The 22,127-nt window shown below is 42.2% G+C and overlaps 1 protein-coding gene across 1 annotated transcript in view; it reads right to left on the reverse strand.

The window, feature by feature from the left end:
* Window positions 1–22,127, reverse strand: part of lrp1aa (low density lipoprotein receptor-related protein 1Aa) — a 396,987-nt gene that overhangs the window by 165,852 nt on the left and 209,008 nt on the right. The window contains exons 26-31 of the mRNA XM_051676564.1: window positions 20,543–20,707; window positions 18,225–18,469; window positions 16,608–16,739; window positions 7,945–8,172; window positions 3,844–4,018; window positions 1,581–1,675 (exon numbers count right to left, since the gene is read on the reverse strand). Of these exons, the coding sequence (XP_051532524.1) occupies window positions 1,581–1,675; window positions 3,844–4,018; window positions 7,945–8,172; window positions 16,608–16,739; window positions 18,225–18,469; window positions 20,543–20,707 (1,040 nt within the window). The remainder of the gene's footprint in view (window positions 1–1,580; window positions 1,676–3,843; window positions 4,019–7,944; window positions 8,173–16,607; window positions 16,740–18,224; window positions 18,470–20,542; window positions 20,708–22,127) is intronic.

Genomic DNA, 22,127 nt, shown 5'->3' on the forward strand with positions numbered 1-22,127 from the left:
GGCGATCCTCTGTTTGGAGACAGCACTCCCTTTCCGCTGTCCTCCAAAGCAGACAAAGAGCTGCTCAGAGCGTCTAAGGCTCTGTGTGCGATCCAAGTAGATGCGCAAAGCACGCAACGGACACAGCAACGACAAGGCTGGGTCTGCCTCCTACTGGGGCATCTTTGCTTGCAGGTCACCACCTGATCCCTGAACGGGGTTGGGGGAACCTTGGGTACATAGCCCGGTCGGGGTCTCAGGATCATGTGAGAGTACGCACAGACCGAACTCCAGGCAGGTGTTGCTGACAGAGAACGCCTGCAGGTCCCCAACCCTCTTGATGGACATGAGCACAGTCAGGAGCGCAGTCTCCAATGGGAGTGCCTTTAGCTCAACTGAATCTAGGGGCTCAAACGGGGCTCTCCGCAGGCCCCGCAGGACCATGGAGAGATCCCATGAGAGGATGAGGCATGGTCTGGGAGGTCTCGATCGAGATCTCAGGGCAAACTTGCCCTGAGGCGAGCCGCTGGTCTCATCCAAGAACTCGATCAGGGCAAACAAGCGTACTGGGGAATGGGAGGTCCGTGGGGGGGTTACCCGGCAGAATGGCTCCCATTGGGGTCCCCAGCGCTAACCAACGTGGCCTCATACCCGTAGGTAGAAGGACCGGGGTGGGGAGCGGCTGGAGTGGCTTTTCCCTTTAAGAAGGAAAGCCGCAACTGCAATGTTGCCATGGTCACGCTCTCGCAGTGAGAGCATGAACCATCCACGGACGCTGTCTCAGAGTTTCTGAGCCCAGACACGTGAGGCAGTGATTGTGACCATCAGTGGCGTGGAGGCAACGACCGCAACCAGGAAATATACACAGACAGAAAGGCATCTTTAAAAAGACGCTCTCCGACAGTGCCAGTCTTTTAGAGAAAATATACTCTTTTGTTTGCAAGAATATATACTCTTTTAGGCTGTCGAAGCACCCAGGGGCATTCTCTGCACTCAATCGGTGCATGAGGGGGAGAAACCGCTGTAATGCTCTGCAAATCCAACAGCATGCTGAGGTGAATGGACCGGTAGAGGAATTCAGCTCGCTGAAACACAACCGCTCGGCTCCGAAGAAAAAATCTGAATGAGTGGTTGCGAGCCAGCTCCTTTTATACCCGTATGTCTGGGGGAGTGGCATGCAAATTCCACTCGCCAATTCCCATTGGCCTTTTCTCAAAGATCAGAGGTGTATGGGGCTCCCAAGGGCGACCCCTAGTGTCACTACATCGACACAACATCGAGTGAGTGACAGATAGGGAACCAAAATTAGACATCTTGGTAGTAATTAATAACTTAATGTCAAGAGTTTCATCCTTCTTAATTAATTTACAGAGGTAATAATATTGTTACACAGAAAACAAAACACAGAGGACATAATCAGGTGGATGATTGTAATATTCAGTTATCACATGTAGTTTACATATGCATTTGTTGGTTCTAAGTCCTAATGTGTCTCAACAACACTGTACAACCTTGTTATAAACTGAATCTGCATGATTAAGAAAATATAAAAGTTGTATATTTTTGTTAATACCCTTCAATCAGTCTATGACATCACTCACCCACTGGGGCTTTCTGACTGGTGAAGATTGTGGTACGGTTGGTGCCGTCAGTGTTGGCCATACTGATGTTATCTCCGTCAGTCCAGTAGAGCTTCCTACACATGAAAACATGAAAGAAAAGAACAAGCTTGAAGAGCTAGTTCACAAAAAATTAAGCTTCTGTCATTATTTACTCACCCACATGTCAGTCCCAATCTGTATGACTTTCATTCTAATGTGTCTAATGTGGAACACAAAAGCAGATGTTAGGAAGAATGTTAGCCTCAGTCACCATTTACTTTCACTGATTGAAAAAAGATGCAATGAAGGTAAATGGTGACTGAAGCTAACATTCTGCCAAACATCTCCTGTTGTGTTCCATGGAACAAAATTAAAGTCAACATGAGGGTGAGTAAAAGATGACAGTATTTTCAGTTAAGCCTCGGACAGTTAAGTCTCTCTCACATACAGCATCAGATTTTCTAGCTCATTGGATGCTTGTTGAGCTTAGTGTGACACTGGTGAGTATTTACTTTCAACTACCAATTGATTAAGTATTTGTGCCTTTTCTTGCTAGGAAACAAGTGACTAAAGATGAGGGCCTTATTGTAGAGTACAGTAAATACACTTAAAAAAAAAAAAAACCTTTACATAAGAGGTCAGGATACGGAAAAAATGCCCCCCCATGTATCTAAGGGAAACATTCATTCGACTTTCAAATACAATGTAAATAGTTTCGATAATGTGCATGCATACTGTATATACTTGATTGTGATTGGTCAATTGTGGCATTCTGTGGTCAAATATGTTTGTGTAATAACACAAAAATGTATAACTGACCATTGTCCCAGGCAACCATGGCTGTCCTAGTTTTATGTCTCTCGTATAACTCTTTGCTCTCTTTCTTCTTACATAATAAAATAATTTCAAATATTCCATTTCCATATGGATTTATTTGGTAAGTAGCCATGTAGTAAGTGGAATAATGCCAGCCATTATAACAAAATAAACTCCTTCAGGGTGATACTCCTCTCCTTCACACCTATTTTGTGATAATGACCAACTGACTGTATATGCAGCGACTTTCATGGCGAAACAACAGTTTGAAGACTTGCTGAACAAAATTCACTTTTAGCAGATATATGCAATTAAAATAGTTTTTCTCTTCCGGAAAATGTACCAAAAATGTCAATGACTCTATTAATAACTTTTTGTCCAATCAAATGCTCTCTTGAATGACAATGCCCCTCCACCTAATTCCACCTGCAACCGACTAGCAATTATTAGCAGCAAATTAGGGCTCATCGTTGTGATGTTAACTAAACTTTGATATGTCCTACCCAAACTTTCTGTTCCAATAGGAAATACAGGGAAAAAAACTGCACTTATCAAGCCATTTTATGGGGTCTTTAAAGTAAGTTAAACTGTCATCATGTTTACAGCTATCTAACTAAATAATAACACATTTGGTTTAATGGCACAGACATCTGAAAGTAACCCTATTGCCCCCTTGAGAACTGAAGTTTGCTACCTCCATAGTAATACAAGAATCTGCATTTTAAAGGTGCATTTAGTAATATTTTGCTTCTGTTGCACTGGCTCATATAGCAGTTGTTCATATGGCAGTCGCATCATGCAAAGAAAATAGCTTTCAGTTTCTAATGCCTTTGTAGAAATGTGCGGTTCACACAAAAATGCAATACAGCAATGATTTATTTATTCTGTGAGTGAATAAAGCGAGTAGTATTCCGCTAGCCATGTGATCTTATAAGCCACCTTTAATACATCAACTCTTATTATCTAAAGATATGACTAGAGTCTTCATTTAATGTGAGTGGACATCCTTTTAAACATATTTTTCAAGAGTACTATTCACTTTTTGTGTACATTTTTTTTAATGAGGATTATGAAAAAAATTACTTTTATTATACAAAAAATTACTGAGCGCACCTTTATGTTCAATGTTCAATGGAACCACAAGCTTAAAATGTGTTGACCAAGCGTTTGCATACTTACGTTAAGTATGTTACTGGCATAAGTGAGGTATGTTGGTTTTGGTATAACCCTGATTCCAGTCATATGAGCAGTCAGGGCTCTTATCTAATTATATCTTCCAGTAAAACAGTGAAAACAGAACTGCATGTGGCTACATCATGTTTTGCATCATCTATTCTGTCTCCAGGAAGCAGAAGGGATAAAGTGCATGTTTGCTTGTGAGATTTAGGCTACCCCTGTACACTAACACAAGTATTTATGGCATGTTTGTGTATTATAGTCAGCTCACCCCAGTATGGGATGCAGTACGAGGCAGTGGGGTTTATCTAGGCCCTGGATAACAGCGTTTTTGAAGGAGCCGTCCAGTCTGGCGACATTGATCTGCTTCTTATTAGCATCATAGCTGGTCCAGAAGAGATTACGAGAAACCCAGTCCACCACCAGACCATGTGAGTTAGGAATATCTGATCACACGTACACACACACAAACATGCACGCACATGAGAAAGACACAAAATAAACATTTACAGATATTAATTTGAATCATTATCATATGATGACAGATTGAAATCTAAACATTGACATTCACAGTATATCTCCACAGACATAAACATCCTGAAGAATAAAACCATAAACAGTAAAGTGTGAGTCATTATTTCGTCACAGAACATTTAAAACTCAACATGTCTGTAATTTGGTTTTGAGGGCAGTTCTAATTTTACTTAAACAGCACTTTCCAAAAACACACTTGACTGTAAACATGACGATACAGTTCTGCCCTGTAAACAATCACCACACTCACATATACACATACAGTATATACAAAAAATACTAGACATAAACAATATTTAATTTCCTAAAGACTTTGTGAACTCTTTTTAAAAAATTTTTTTTATGGAATTTATCTTAAAATAATAATAATAAAAAAAAGAACACTGATTTTGTTAAGGCTATGTGGCTATGTTAAAGCAATAAGCCACGAGAGGCTACCATGAGAGAGATTTGGATTTGGTCTTAATAAGTAATATGAAAGGACTAAGTACAGTGTCCACAAAAAGTATTTAGTCTCAATGTCTGAATGTAATTGCATTAGAAAAAATAAATAAAAATTTAAGCAAATGTTGCCTACAAATGCTGCTAGAGCTTTTCTCAGAACTAATTTCACTATTGAGATAAGGGACAAAACAGGTTTTAAATCTTAGTTTTTATATTTTAATACTAAATTAATTTGAAATGGATACATTTGTAGACAAAGGTCTCAGCTAATGAACCATTTAAGGGAACAGGTTTTTATAAAAAACACTTTTTTCTGAAATTTACATTTATTCACGTCATAAATTACATCTTTCTGTAATTTGTAAAAAGCATGCTATTTTATATGGACCCATCCAACAAGAGTGTAAAGTCTTTAATTTTCTAAGAGTAGTGTTCAGTAAAGGATTTAAGTGATAAAATAGATTCAATATATTTTTTTTCTTCTGTTTTTACACTATTCTGAAAATTCTGATGGAGTTGACAAAATTGAATATTTTTTCCATCTTAACCATGTGTTGTACTCTGAGTCTGGAGCCATTTTGTTTTTTTCTTCAGCTGAAGTTGCCTCTATAACATAAACTCAAATGGAAAGATTATTTTACAATTCTTAAAAGAAATTATCACAATGGGAAGACGGAGTTGACATGTTGAAGCTGTGACTGCAGAGACTTCAACACTGTTTGTTTAAAATATTAACAAAAAATGATTAAACCTACCAGACCTTGTGTCTTTCTGTCCACCATGCGTAGGAAGTGGGAAAGAGGTACTCAGAGTTATAGCTGACTATGACATTGTCTGATTTATTCATGATTATAAAAAAATCTGACAGAGTTGACACAAAGTGAGAACACAACTTTGATAGACAGTTTTTTATGGAAAATATATTTAAAAAATAAAGTTTACTTTATGTATTGTTAGATATTGTACAGATCCCTACCTTTTATTTGATTTTTATATTTATTAATTTGTTGCATTTTTAAACACTTTGTTTGGCAGTTTAACATTGTGACCTCTTGCTGAGGCCAGGTTAAGTTACATGTGCTTCCATGTATAGAGCATGCATTTAAAAAAAATTAAATTAAATTATTAAAAAATATAATAATACATGCCCTGAGTATACACATTTCCTTTAGAATTAACTTTTTAATATTATGAATTTCTTATGAAGAGGACTTTTTATGTAGGACATGTTTTGTCCTTTTATCTCAAGAATTAGTGCAATATGATATGATTTTGGATGCATGAAGTCAGTTCCTCTCAAGTTCACACAGGAGTCCTAGCATAGTAACTACAGGTGTAGTTCTTTTTATTAACAGACATGTTTCACTGACGTCTGACACTGATGTCACAATACTATTCGTTTTTCATTTTTTCAGTTTTATCATTTGAAATCCAACAAACGTTTTTTTTATTTTTTACTTGTTTGGCTTGAAAAGTGTGTTTTGGTATCTTACTTTAAAATAAAGCACACTTGCAATTACCTTGTATTACTTTTTGGGGCCATGCACTATTTAATATGTAAATGATACATTATAGCAGGGAAATGCAAATCAAAAAAGCATTTATTTTTTTCCATCAATATGTGGACAAACAATTTTATCTAAATAGTTAACCCAACAATGAAAAATCTATCATAATTTATGCTGCCTTCATCTGCTATCAGAATTATCCTACTTCTTACATCTTAAGTCATAATTATGAGCACTTCGCATTCCAGTGCATTGATACTGGAAACATGGAGAATACCAGGTTCATTAATGCATATTTCTTGGGGAGCTCTTATTTTGACATCGTAATACATGCTATCCAAGTGACTGACGGTGATTGAATTTTGGTCAGATACTCTGTGTAAAAATGTACAATAAGCATCTCTTTCTTCATTATCTAGTGCTACGGTTCCTTCCTAACTTAAAATGGCCCATTTCCAATCTTCCTTTTATTTCAAAAATTCTTGAACGAACAGTAGCTACTCAACTTGAAGCACATTTACGAGTAATAATCTTTATGAGCCTTTTCAATCTAGTTTTCACTCTAAACACAGCACTGAAACAGCTCTTGCTAAAATTACGAATGACCTTATCCTTGCAGCTGACTCCAGCCTTTTGCCCATACATGTTCTCCTCGACCTCAGTGCTGCTTTTGATACCATCTGCCATTCATTATTATTGGAACATTTGGCCAGCATTGGGGTAACAAATACTGCTCTTCAATGGATTTCATCTTATCTAACCAATAGAAAACAATTTGTTCAGGTTAAGAATGTATGATCAGAACCTGCCCCAGTTACTCAAGGTGTACCACAGAGGTTAGTTTTGGGGCCAGTCCTATTCATTATTTATATTCTCCCATTTGGTAATATTTACCATCATCATGGAATACATTTTCATTTTTACGCTGATGATACCCAATTATATATTTCTACAAAACCCAATACCTCCCTTCCACCTCCTGAACTTACCAATTGTTTAAAAGACATCAAAACCTGGATGACTAATAACTTTTTAATGCTCAATAGTACTAAAAGTGAAATTCTTCTTATTGGGACCAACCCAACTCTATCTAAAACTTCACCCTTTACCCTCACCATTGATGACTCTCCAGTTAATACTTCCTCAAAAATAAAAAGCCTTTGTGTCATATTTTATGGTTTACTCTCCTTTGGTCCTCATATTAATAATTATCACTAATATATCACTCACACACTTGGACTAATTATTTTATTGTTTTGTTGTTCTTTGTATTTTAAGCTTTTTATGCTGTAAGGTGTCCTTGAATGCTGTGAAAGGCGCTGATAAATAAAATGTATTATTATTAATATTATTATTATTATTATTACTATCAAATAGTTACTGATATATGTAAATGTATATGACTGAAATGGCAAGCCATAATATAGTAGCTGCATTAAAAAAAATGAATAAAACCATCATTCACTATTGAAACTGTACTCTCCTCATGTTTTCCCAACTCGGAAAAACGGGTATCAAAATTACCTCAGAGTTTCCTAGTGTAAAATTACGACTTAAGAGGGCATTCACGTGCAACTTCCGAGTTGCAAACTTGTATTTACAAAAATTCCGATAGTAGTCTGCTGGTCTATATAACTCAAGCGCTACATTCCAAGTCTTCTGAGGACATACAATAGCTCTGTGTGAGAAACATTCATGAGAAACGTCATTGATGCCACACGGAACTGGTTACATGTCTCGTAACCAAACGTGGCACTTACGTGATATTAGAGTTGCAGCGGAAGGGAAGCTTTAATGTGGGTTTGAAGTGAAATGAGGGTAAACGATGACAGAATTTTCTTTAGGGGTGAACCAATCCTTTAAAACAACCTGAGTCAATGTGTTACCTGCCGACACCACGGTCTCTATGCCTGTGCCGTTGATGAAGGCTCTCTTGATGGTCTGGGTTCGAACATCTGACCAATAGATGCGCTGTTCCAGAGCATCATAATCCACAACGGTGACGTTATCAATGTCAGGGACGGTGAAGGAGATTATGTAGTTGTAGTATGGATTATAGATGTCTACTCCTCTAATCTCAATCTGACGGGCATACAGCAGGAACTGACGTGACTCTGGAAGGGAGAGAGACCCGTCATGACTGCTGCCAAAAACAGTGATGTCACCCCAAAAGATGAGGAAATCAAACATGGAAAATAAAGTCATGTGGGAAGTCTGTATAGAAAAGAAAAAAAAATCCTACAAGGCAATAAATTTGAATGCCAGCAATGTTTGAAGATCCGTTTAGTTTTAATGTCAATTTGAATGAGAGTTTTGAATTTTGATTTCTATTCTATTACATAAGAATGGCTGATTCATTTGTACCACTGGAATCTTTTAAAGTACTTTGGCTGGAGTTTATGCGGGACAGCAGAGATAAACAGCCTCCCCTGGAGGGCTTTGAGAATATTTAATAAAAAAGTTCAGGGCTTTTTGGAAGCAAATCTCCATTAGTTACATTAGAGATATGTTTATAGTTCCCTATCTGTCACTCACTCGACGTTGTGTCGATGTAGTGACACTAGGGGCCCCAAACACCTCTGCTTTGAAAAAAGGCCAATGAGAATTGGTGAGTGGAATTTGCATGTCACTCCCCCAGACATACGGGTATAAAAGGAGCTGGTATGCAACCACTCATTCAGATTTTCTCTTTGGAGTCGAGCGGTTCTATTCAAGTTCATTCACCTCATCTGCTGGATTCTACGGTGCATTTCAGCGGCTTCTCCCCCTCTGCACCCATGGAGTGCAGAGAATGCCCCTGGGCGCTTCGGCAGAAACAACTAAAAGAGTATATTCTAAAAAGAGTATATTTTCTTTCTAAAAGAGCGGCACACACGGAACGTCTTTTTAAAGATGCCTTTCCGTCTGTGTGTTATTCCTGGTTGCAGTCGATATCTCACCACTTCTGACGGCCACGATCGCTGTCTTACGTGTCTAGGTGCTGCCCACACAGAGACATCGTTCATGGATGGGTCTTGTCCTCACTGCAAGAACATGACCATGGCAACGTTGCGGTTCGTAAGAAAGCAAGCCACCCCAGCGGCTCCCCGCCTCGGTCCTTCTACCTACAGGTATGAGGCCATGCTGTTTAACACTGGGGGCGATTTGGGGACATCAATGGGACCACCTCCACCGGGTATCCCCCCACGGACCTCCCATTCCCCAGCACGCTCGCTTGCTCCGGTCAGGCACACGGACGAGATCACCGGCTCGCCTCAGGGCGAGTTCGACATCTCGTTTGGAGCCCGGGAAGAAGACGAGTTATCGAGCACAGCATCGGAGAGCGGGCTCGTCCAGTCGGACGCAGAGGCTTCGACTGGGCTTCCTCCTTCGGGAATGGTCGCCCAGTCTCAGGCCGATGCGGAAATGACGGACATGCTTTCCCTGGTGGCCACGAGCGTTGGGCTAGAGTGGAACCCTCCGCTCTCCCCTGAACACTCGCGGCTCAACGATTGGTTCCTGGGCTCGGGAAGTCGCCCACGGCCACGCCCCGCCTCCGTTCCTTTCTTCCCTTAAGTGCATGAGGAGCTGACAAGGTCGTGGGAGGCACCTTTTACTGCCCGGTCCTGGTCTTTCAGCTCCTCCACACTCGCTACCCTTGATGTCGGAGCGGCCAGGTGGTATTCATTGATCCCCCAGGTGGATAAGGCACTCGCGGTGCACTTGTGTCCGCAGAGCGCCGCCACCTGGCGTGGGCGCCCGAAACTCCCGTCCAGGGCCTGTAGGTTTACGTCGTCCCTGACAGCTAGAGCCTACGGTACCATTGGACAAGCCACCTCCGCCCTGCACGCCATGGCTCTCCTGCAAGTACACCAAGCCAAGGCGCTAAAAGAACTGCACGAGGGTAGTTCTGACCCAGGATTGATGCAGGAACTGCGCTCGGTGACCGACCTCGCTCTCTGGGCGACGAAGGTCACGGCGCGATCTCTCGGGCAGGCGATGTCCACCTTGGTGGTCCAGGAGCGCCACCTTTGGCTCAACTTGGTTGAGATGCACGAGGCTGACAAGGCACGGTTCCTTGATGCCCCCATCTCCCAGGTTGGCCTATTCGGCGACACCATCGAGGACTTTGCCCAGCAGTTCTCGGCGGTGAAGCAGCAGACGGAGGCCATACAACACATCCTGCCCCGGCACGGCTCAAGACCTCACACCCCGTCTGCTTGTCTCCAAGGGCGTCCTCCTGCAACTACAACACCGGCTCCGCCGCAGCCCGCCCCCATGGCCCGGCCCCGGCGTGGAGCCCAGCGCAAGAAGCAGACGCCACCCGTCTCACGGCCGGCCACCAAGAACCCGAGGAAGGCTTCGAAGTGCCCCTGAGATGGGCGACCAAGTGGCAAGGAGACCCGCTTCTCCGGAGCTGGTGAGCAGACCACTCCATCCCCCGGTGGAGGGCCAGGAGGAGAATCTTTTGTTTAGTTTTCATTTAATTTCGCCGCATGTCCAAGAGGCTGCGGTACCCAGAAATTCAACAAAAGAGCTGTTTTCTTGTTCCCTGGGTCACATGTTTGGTGCGCACGGCTATCGTCATGACCACCGTCCACCGTCCCATCTTTGCAGGTATGGCACAAGGGCGCGATAGAGCCTGTCCCTCCAGCCGAGATGAAGAAAGGGTTCTACAGCCCTTTCGTACCGAAGAAAGGCGGTGGGTTGCAACCAATCCTGGACCTGCGAGTACTGATCCGGGCATAGCACAGACTTCCGTTCAAGATGCTGACGCAAAAACGCATTCTAGCGAGTGTTCGGCATCAAGATTGGTTCGCGGCGGTAGACCTGAAGGACGCGTACTTTCACATCTCGGTCTTACCTCGACACAGACCCTTCCTGCGGTTTGCCTTCGAAGGCCAAGCATACCAGTACAAGGTCCTCCCCTTTGGCCTGTCCCTGTCCCCTCGCACCTTTACAAAGGTTGCAGAGGCTGCCCTTGCCCCGTTAAGGGAAGTGGGCATCCGCATCCTCAACTATCTCGATGACTGGCTAATCCTAGCTCACTCTCGAGAGTTGCTGTGCGCACACAGGGACCTCGTGCTCTGGCACCTCAGCCGACTGGGGCTTTGGGTCAACTGGGAAAAGAGCAAGCTCTCCCTGGTTCAGAGCATCTCTTTTCTTGGTCTGGAGTTGGACTCAGTCTCGATGACAGCGCACCTCAGGAACGAGCGTGCTAAACTGTCTTGAGGCGTTCAGATGGAGAACAGCGGTTCCACTGAAACTTTTTCAGAGGCTCCTGGGGCATATGGTATTCTCAGCAGCAGCCACACTGCTCGGGTTGATGCATATGAGACTGCTTCAGCACTGGCTTCAGACTCGAGTCCCGAGATGGGCATGGTGCAGTGGGACACATCGCGTGGCCATCACGCCGATCTGTCGCCGCCTCTTCAGCCCTTGGTCCGACCTTGCATTTCTACGGCAGGGGTTCCCCTAGAGCAGGTCTCCAGGCGTGTCGTGGTTACAACAGACGCCTCCAAGACAGGCTGGGGCACCGTATGCAACTGGCACACAGCCGCCGGCACCTGGACTGGCCCGCGGCTGTGTTGGCACATCAACTGCCTAGAGTTGTTGGCAGTACTGCTTGCCCTGCTGAGGTTTCAGCCATAGATCCAGGGCAAGCACGTGTTGGTCCAGATGGACAACACAGCATTGGTAGCGTATATCAACTGCCAAGGCGGTCTACGCTCCCATTTCATGTCACAACTCACCTGCCATCAAGGCAGGTTACCCTCAGGGGAGAGTGGAGACTCCACCCTCAGGTGGTCCTGCTGATTTGGAGTCGATTCGGTCAAGCACAGGTAGACCTGTTTGCTTCCCGGGAATCCTCCCAATGCCCGCTTTGGTACACCCTGACCGAGGCACCCCTCATTATAGATGCGCTGGCACACAGCTGGCCCCCTGGACTATGCAAATATGCGTTTCCCCCAGTGAGCCTACCTGCACAGACCCTGTGCAAGGTCAGGGAGGATGAGGAGCAGATCATCCTAGTAGCACCCTACTGGCCCACTCAGACGTGGTTCTCGGATCTCACGCTCCTCACGACAGCAGGCGAATACCCCTGAGGAAGAACCTTCTTTCTCACCCGCAGTGGTAGGCATGATCACTCAGGCTAGGGCCTGTATGCCTTGAAGTGACATCTGTTCGCTAAGTGGTGTTCTTCCCGATGCGAAGACCCCCAGAGATGCACAGTCGGATCAGTGCTTTCCTTCCTGCAGGAGAGACTGGAGGGGCGGCTGTCCCCCTCCACCCTGAAGGTGTATGTAGCCGCTATTTCGGCACATCACAATGCAGAGGGTAGGGGACCTGCAGGTGTTCTCTGTCAGCGAATCGTGCCTGGACTTCGGTCCGGGTTACTCTCATGTGATCCTGAAACCCCAACCGGGCTATGTGCCCAAGGTTCCCACGACTCCTTTTAGGGATCAGGTGGTGAACCTGCAAGCGCTGCCCCAGGAGGAGGCAGACCCAGCCTTGGCATTGCTGTGTCCGGTGCGAGCTTTACGCATCTATTTGGATTGCACGCAGAGCCTTAGGAGCTCCAAGCAGCTCTTTGTTTGCTTTGGTGGACAGTGGAAAGGAAGCGCTGTCTCCAAACAGAGGATCGCCCACTGGGTCATCGATGCCATCACGATGGCATATCAGGCTCAGGACGTGCCACCCCCTGCGGGGTTATGAGCCCACTCTACCAGGAGTGTGGCGGCCTCCTGGGCCCTGGCCAGTGGCGCCTCTTTGGCAGACATCTGCAGAGCAGCGGGCTGGGCAACACCCAACACCTTTGCGAGGTTCTACAATCTCCGGGTTGAGCCGGTCTTGTCCTGTGTATTGGCAGGCACGAGCAGGTAAGTTCCGGGACAACTGGCCAGGTGTACTGCTTGCACATAGCGCCTTTCCCCCCTCTTGATGTAAAGACGTGCGCTCTTGACTCCCAGTCGTGTTCACAGACTGTGATCCCTGGATGACTTTCCTCCTTAACCCTCTGGCAGCTGAGTTTGCGGAGAAACTCGCTGACCAGTATGTGTGCTAATGAGCCCCTGTACTGAGGTAGGTGCTCCACATGTGCTGGTTCCCCGAAGGCGACCCCATGTGATATCTTCCACAAAAATTGTTTCCCTGACGGCAAAAGGCCCCTCTGCCCCTGGTCGCCATGCTCTGTAGAAACTCCTCCCCCTTCGGGTAGGACCTACCATGCGACCTCTCCACATGACACACTTCCGACAAGACTCAGTAGGACCATGTGACATATTCCACTCAAAATACCCCCCCCCCCCCACCTTTTTGGGCGGGGTGTGGTCTCAGCAGTGTCTTTCCCTTGGGAGGGACACCCCCGACGCAGACACTTATAGCTCCCAGTCAGTTAACAAATTCCACTCTTTTTGGGGAGAAAAGAGAGGGAAAAGAGGCCTCGGCTGGGCTAGCCTGTCCCTATAGTTGGGCAGTCGACTTGTTCCTGATGGACCATTCGATGCTCATAAGAGCGTTGTGGGAGGTTACGTGACAGCCTGGTGCGCTGGCTACGAGGCACACAGCAGTCTGCCCGTTACTTTCGTAACCTCCGTTCCCTGATGGAGGGAACGAGACGTTGTGTCCTTCTTGCCACAACGCTGAACTACCCGCTGAAATGGCCGGGACCTGGTCTCGGCTCCTCAGCACAAAACCTGAATGAGTGGTTGCATACCAGCAACTTTTATACCCGTATGTCTGGGGGAGTGGCATGCAAATTCCACTCGCCAATTCTCATTGGCCTTTTTTCAAAGCAGAGGTGTTTGGGGCTCCCAAGAGTGACCCCTTGTGTTACTACATCGACACAACGTCTCGTTCCCTCCATCAGGGAACGGAGGTTACGAAAGTAACCAGGACGATTTATATGACTAGTTGTTCCAAGTATGTTACAGGAATGTTCTGGGTTCAATACACCTTAAAGGTGAAGTGTATATTTTTTGTACAGTGTGTTAAAATGCTTTCTCCTATCTCCTATCACCGTTTAATATGCACAGTCAGCTACAAGTAAGACATTTGTATGCTGATTTCCCCAAAAAGTGGAAAACACTGTGCTTCTATGATACTATCAAACAATGCTCTGTTTGTTTGAGCACTAGCCCAACAAAGCAACATTGGCTCAACCAACCAATAACATGAGTTTAGGGTGGAAATAACTGTTTGCCGACCAATGGAAGATTGCTCAGAAAACATATTTGAAACCAGTCAGATTTTTGCAATTTCATTTGGTGATTCTAGAGATGCAGAGATTACACACTTCATCTTTTCTTAGAAAACGCCTGTGACATGCTGTTAATTATCAAATAAAATAAAAATGAAAATAAAATAAAATTTAAATAATTTAGACTCATCCCTCAGTTTGTAAAAACAAACCATTGTGTTTTCAGTAATACACTACAATAGAAGTCTATAGGGTAAGATATTTCTTTGGACTTTCATTGCATAACTTTATGCATGTTGGCATGCATGAGATTAGTGCAGGAGGGGTTGTAACCTTTTTGACATGGAGTGCCATTTTTAATTTTCCTTGTTAATGGTTGTACACTTTTAATCGTTTAATGTCGTTTTGTGAGCCACCATTATTGTGGTTTAAGGGTGTATGCTGGGTTGAAAATGTCAAGGATTGAGAGTGGTGTATTCTTATTTACATCATGTGTTGATCTGAAAGCAAAAAGCTACAAAAAAAAAACATGAAAACATAGGCGGTCATCCACTCTACTCGAACGATTAACCGAAACTGAAGTGCTGCCTGGATTGATCTGTGCTGCTGGCTCATGATGCATAAATGGCTGCTGACTAAGCCTCAGTCTCGTCACACTTTAAAAGTGATTAGACTCCCATTCAGCTCATAACAACATAAAACACGTTGCATGATCATGAGGAAGGATTACATCAAGTGGCAGATTGGCATGCCACCTGTAGGGGAAAGCAAAGCCTTGTTTCCATAGTTACTCATTCATTCCTATGAGAAAAACGAGGATAAATGTCTGATAGGTTTGAAAAACAAGACAGAAAACTGTTTTTTATTTTAAAAAAAAAACAAAACCTGGAACTAAATTTCTAATCACCTGCCAAACGACACAGGTGGAACATAGAAGCAAAAGAAGATGCAGAGCCAGACGGTGGTCTCAGGATAAATCTACGTTTATGATTTTCACGTTATTATTTTGATTTTCAATTGGTATCTAACACATTGAACTGCTTTGTTACTTCTATTATCATCATCAACACTTTTATTTATATATTTTAATATATAAAATATTTGTATATATACTTTCTCAGCATCTGACACTCTTGTAACTAACTCAGAGAATTTTATTTCCATCGCCGTAATCGATCGACGTATTACAGCGAGATCCTCCAACTCAGCAAGAACCTTCGTCAGCATCACCGACATGTTGGACAACTGACGCTGGATCACCTCTCCCGCCGCACCATCCAAATTGAGTCCCCGGTCTGTAGGTCTGTCAGGGCTTTCATCCAGAATGCGTAAGTGTCTTTTAATGTCTCCAGAGCCCGATGATTTTGACTTCTTTGCCATGTTTTACCTCAAAGAGCAAATGTGTAACTGGGTGTATCGAGTTTCACCAGATTATAACATAAGAATAATTAAAAATTTAGCAAAGTGCGCAGAGCTGGTCGCTCACACGTCTGCTTCTTGCATGGCGTCACGTGACCTCCTTTAGTCTTCTATTATTGTCAGTTGAAAGGTTATACAAATTCTGTCTGTTTTTTTTTTTTTTTGACTTTGTCTGAAGTGCAAAAAAACAACAACAAACCTCCCCCCCCCCCCCCCACAAAACAGCTTTTTGTCTGGTTTCTCTTTGTTAAAATAGCAATATCTATTTTATATTTCTCCCTGTTTTCCCCATAGCAATGAATGAGTAGCTATGGTAACAGGGCTTCACTTTCCCCCATATTACACCATGTCCCTAGTGTATGACGTGTTGCCGACTGTGTCAATATAAATAAAATGTTGTTGCTTGCGTGTCAGTGATGATCCCTCCATGTGCCAATAATAAAAAGCTAGTAAATCCTTTACCTGAAAGGGATGTGAATATAGCTATCAGTAAAGCACTGTTTGGAGCAAACTCCACCACAGAAATTATGTCGGCAACACATATCCACAAGTTTATTAATCTAGAAAAGTAGGTTCTCCTCAAAAGGATGGTTTAGACAACATTAGAGCTCAAATAATGCATTTTGTATGACAGAAAAGTGCTTTAACAAAAATACAAGCTGTACATTTCTACTTTTAAACCCACCGGAATATCTTCCATACTAAGTGCATTACTGTACATTTGATTGTTGTTTGTTTTTATAAACTGAAGTAAGACTATATATTTTGTTTCTGTGGTAATCGACAGCATGTCACAGATGTGGTGCATAGAGCTGAACTTGCATTTTGTTCCTTGCATACAACACAGTCTAGAGTTGTCAAATATGATCCTATTATAATCGATCAAATAACCACTGAAAGGAGGGGGCATATAAGGTCTGCTATTCTGTTGGTTGGAGCTATGGTTCGTACCGTAGCAGGTGTGGTTGTCCGAGCCCAGTCTCAAGAGGTGAGGACAAGCGCAGGAGAATGTCTGATTATAGTTGATCAAACACAGGTGAGAACATGGACCCAAACCACCATTAGCAGCACACGGGTTGGGTGCTGGACAGAAAACAAGAGAGAGATAAAGAGAAATACTGTCTGAGTGGTTTATTTTACTGTGCCATTACCACACTCAACTTGAGGCCATCCACTTTGCAGCCTAAAGGACATGAAAGCCTACAAGACATGCAAGTTAATAACAGCATAAAAGGTGGTCACAATACACTTTGAGTATGTTCGGAATAGCATACTAACTCTAGATAATAGAATGTACTATTGTTTGTGGTATGGTATTTCATATACTTCTCTAACAAAGTCCACAGATGTGTGGTCACAGGTGTGTGTATATCTGTTTTACAGCAGCCTCAAATGTAACTCAACCAGTCATCTTAATATCTTGGGTCGGTTGCTTTAAGTGAAATGTTACATAATGTGAAGCTGCTTTTGCACTGATGCCAGACTGATTATACATTTTTATGAATCATCTTCTCTTTTGGTTTGCATCCATCAAGTTCCAAATTAAAATAGGAAACAGTCAAATGAGATTAAGTACATTTTCTTTGTAAAGTATTTAATTCAATAGATAGGCATCACTACTTGATTTTGCAATATTCAAAAACATTTGGGGTTGAATTTCAGGTAAAAAGAACCATATTGTGATATATACCATTACCGTGATTAATTATTCATAAGATTTTGGTCATACCACCCGCTCCTACAGAAGTAGGTAGTATATTTAAGCATTTAGAATTTATTATTTATTCAAAACAGAATCTGTAGAGTGTGACATCACACCCTCATGCCCATATTCGTTGCATGGTTCAAAATAATTTTTCATGCTTGAAATTCCAAAGGTTAAAGGTTTAAAGGAACTTCTCAAAGCTTGTCCAAACTAATTCACCCCTCTGCTTGCTCCTGTCAGGCATAAATAAACAGATGTCTGGCTTTATAAGATGAAGTCAGTGCACTAAACTATCATGACAAGCTTATATACATGCTGTTTTATTAAGCGTCAAAGACAATCTCCCCGTGTGTTAATCAAGCAGGCTGGCCCCTCCCACAATTTGACCTACCTTCCACTGAAGAATTAAGGTTTATTCAACAATTAGTCTATCTTATGACATGATGTGTGTTGAATGACCTGTCAGACAACAAGCCACTATTGAAAGCTTAAAATGACACTTCCAGCTTTATAATGAATATTGTCGTTGCATAACTGGAATCAGTTCTGTTAGTTTATATTTCAAAACTGATTCAGAAGGCAAATGCAAGCAATCTGATTCTGAAGACAAATGCAAGCAATCGGAAGTTCAACTTAGGATGATGTATTCAAAATGACATCCAGAAGTCTGGCTGTGACTAAATGAATTGGTGGAGACCCTATTGACTATCTGGAAGGAATTTCCTGGACTTTTATTTTCATTATTTTCATTCACCAAAGCAATAATATATATTCATTTGAGTGAATATGATCTCTTTGATCTCTTTGATTTCTGTTGCATTAACAACATTGATAATACTTTGTAACATAAGTATGAAGATTACCTTGTGGTTGTCTTGATGGGTGATACACCTGCAGATCAAATGGTTGTGTGTTTGTTCTCTGAACTACAGTCACATTGTTTCCTGTCCATTTGTTGGCTTTGGCAAGTGTGTTAGTGCGCCAGTCTGTCCAGTACACTTCTCCACCGTACATTGTCACGGCGAATGGATGTGAGAGATACTCGTGTCCTCTGAGCACCTCGATCAGACCAGATCCATCGTACTTAGCTGAATAGATTGCATCAGACCTGATGTAGAAGACAAACAACCTATCAATTCATCTCTGATATGAGGCATAGAATGAAAGTTGTGTGATTGGCTTTTTATTTAAAATAAAATCTGATTTTAGGATATTGAATTCAAGCAATTAAATTTACCGAACTTTTCACAGTGATACTTTTATGATTAGAGCAAACAAGCTTAACATGATTTATGCAAATCAACACCTTTGCTGGTCCAGGAACAAAATGTTTATGAACCATTCAGATCAAATGTTGACAGAACATCATACTAAAATACAGTGTTTCCGGGGGGCCTGGGTAGCTCAGTGGTAAAATACGCTGGCTACCACCCCTGGAGTTCACTAGTTTGCTAGTGGTGAGTTGAGCGTGTGGTGAGTTGAGCGTGGATGCCGTGGTGGATGGCGTGAAGCCTCCTTGAGCGTGGCAACGCGCTCAACAAGCCACATGATAAGATGTGTGTTTTGGCAGTCTCAGACATGGGGGCAACTGAGATTCATCCTCCGCCACCCAGATTGAGGTGCATCACTATGCAACCACAAGGACCTAAAATCGCATAGGGAATTGGGCATTCCACATTGGGTGAAAAAGGGGAAAAAAAATACAATAAATAAAAATAAAATAAAAAATACAGTGTTTCCTGCGGCATGAAGAATCTACAGTGCCACAGCAAAAGAAACAATGTTTAAGTTGTGAGTTTGCTGTCTGAATGGAATGTAACAAGAGAGAATAAGTGTGTGAAACACAAAATAATACAGATATAATAAACAGACAACACATTTTTCTATTGTGTTGTACTCAACAACAAAAATACAGTCTAGGCAGTGTTGTCCGATTCAGGAAGTAATGATCCTTATGAGTCCATTCATTTCATTAAATGGTTTAAAAGACTAAAGAAAATCTTTCCAAAATTGACTGTAAGTGACTGACTTAGTATAATGATGCACTAGCTCACTGAATCAGTTGAATAAGTTCTTGACTTACTCCCAGAACCGCAAGTTGTTACTTATGTCATGTCCATCTCGAAATAAACTGAGGAGAATAGCTGTGCTATGTGTACTTAAAGCTTTGTTAGACTTAAAGGGAATAATTACATTTTTGTTCACACAAAAATTTAAATTCTTTCATCATTTACTCACCCTCATGCCATCCCAGATGTGCATGACTTTCTCTCTTCTGCTGAACCCAAATGAAGATTTTTAGAAGAATATTTAAGCTTTGTAGGTCCTCACAATGCAAGTGAATGGGTGCCAGAATGTTGAAGCTCCAAAATGCACATCTAATTCAGGATCAAATTAATCCTTACGACTCCAGTGGTTAGATCCATATCTTCAGAAGCAATATGATAAGTGTGGGTGAGAAACAGATCAATATTTACTTTTTTGACTATCAATCCTCACTTTCATGTTCACATTCTTCTTCTTTTGTTTTTGGCAACTCACATTCTTCATGCATATCTGCACCTACTGGGCAGGGAGGAGAATTTATAGTAAAAAAAAACATTTAAATATTGATCTGTTTCTCACCAACACCTATCACATCGTTTTTGAAGATATAGATTTAATCACCGGAGTCTTATGAATTACTTTTATCGGGACTTTATGTGCATTTTGGGAGCTTCAAAATGTTGGTACCCATTCACTTGCATAGTAAGGAAATATTTGTATAAATATTCTTATAAAAATCTTTGTTTGTATTCAGCAAAAAGAAAAAGAAAAAAAAAAGAAAGTCATACACATCTAGGATGGCATGAGGGTGAATGACAAGATAATTTACATTTTAGGATGAACAATCCCTTTAAATCAGTGTAAATGCTATCTGTTGTTCAAGTCATGTACAAAAGTGTTGCTAAAGATAGACACTACTGTAAAATTCCTTATGATTACCAGCTCTTGTATGGATAAGATAAGGCACTGATTGGTTGACAGAAATGTTGTTCCTGGACTAACATTGGATGTTGATCCAGGAAAATGTCAATGTTTGCTCAATCCCATTGTGTGAGTTGCCAAAACTCATTACTGAATGCACCATTTAGCCGAACCCAGGTCAGCTTGTCTTTGGCTTGTCATCTTAAAGAATTACCTGGCATCTATCCACAGTATGCGCCGCTCCAGATAATCTACAGTCAGTCCGTTTGGCCATCCTCCACTGCCAGTCTCTTTATGAATGGTGCGTCTGCCATGTCCACTCATGGATGCGGCCTCAATCCTTGGCATGCTGGCATCCCAGTCAGTCCAAAACAAGATTCTACAGAGAACACATGAGAGCTTCAGATGCAATTCAGAAGTAAATGGAGACTTTACTTTACAAGTTAACTTTAATAAGACTTTACTGCAGTTTACAAGTTAACAAAGACCTTTTTCTGCACTGTTGTTAGAAGTTTATTTGGTCTCAAAGGCAAAAAGATGGAAAGCTATCATTAAGAGCATAATGAACGCTATCAGGCTAATGGTGAGACTCTTAAAAAACCAAAAAGGCTCATAGATCAGTCGAGTCTGTAAGTGGCTATGCAAAAAAATAATGAATTTCCCTGCATGTTTGCACATTTTTACTGCCTATTGAATATCTCAATCAATCAATCAATCAATCTGGCTGAGAAACAGCAAGCTGTAGCTTGAACATCTGTAGGTATATAATATCCAAAATAAATGATTACGGCCAGTTGAAAACATTCAAACTAAATAGTGACCTGAGATTCACTTGTCCTAACCAGCAGTGACATGACAAAGCAACAAGCTATAAAAGCTATCTCTTTTCATCAGGCCAAATTTTTGTCCAAACCAGCCAGGACCACCAACAATCGATTAGTGAAAGGACATTTTGTTGGTCGCTTGGTTTCTGTTTCTGTAGCGTCACTGAGTAATCTCATTGGTCCACATTCTACTCCATAAAGTTGTATATTTTATATATACAGGTGCATCTCAATAAATTAGAATGTCGTGGAAAAGTTCATTTATTTCAGTAATTCAACTCAAATTGTGAAACTCGTGTATTAAATAAATTCAATGCACACAGACTGAAGTAGTTTAAGTCTTTGGTTCTTTTAATTGTGATGATTTTGGCTCACATTTAACAAAAACCCACCAATTCACTATCTCAAAAAATTTGAATATTTTGACATGCCAATCAGCTAATCAACTCAAAACACCTGCAAAGGTTTCCTGAGCCTTCAAAATGGTCTCTCAGTTTGGTTCACTAGGCTACAAAATCATGGGGAAGACTGCTGATCTGACAGTTGTCCAGAAGACAATCATTGACACCCTTCACAAGGAGGGTAAGCCACAAACATTCATTGCCAAAGAAGCTGGCTGTTCACAGAGTGCTGTATCCAAGCATGTTAACAGAAAGTTGAGTGGAAGGAAAAAGTGTGGAAGAAAAAGATGCACAACCAACCGAGAGAACCGCAGCCTTATGATTGTCCAGCAAAATCGATTCAAGAATTTGGGTGAACTTCACAAGGAATGGCTGGGGTCAAGGCATCAAGAGCCACCACACACAGACATGTCAAGGAATTTGGCTACAGTTGTCGTATTCCTCTTGTTAAGCCACTCCTGAACCACAGACAACATCAGAGGCGTCTTACCTGGGCTAAGGAGAAGAAGAACTGGATGTTGCCCAGTGTTCCAAAGTCCTCTTTTCAGATGAGAGCAAGTTTTGTATTTCATTT

The sequence above is a fragment of the Myxocyprinus asiaticus genome, chromosome 37 (assembly GCF_019703515.2).
Source record: "Myxocyprinus asiaticus isolate MX2 ecotype Aquarium Trade chromosome 37, UBuf_Myxa_2, whole genome shotgun sequence".
NCBI classification, from domain to species: Eukaryota; Metazoa; Chordata; class Actinopteri; order Cypriniformes; family Catostomidae; genus Myxocyprinus; species Myxocyprinus asiaticus.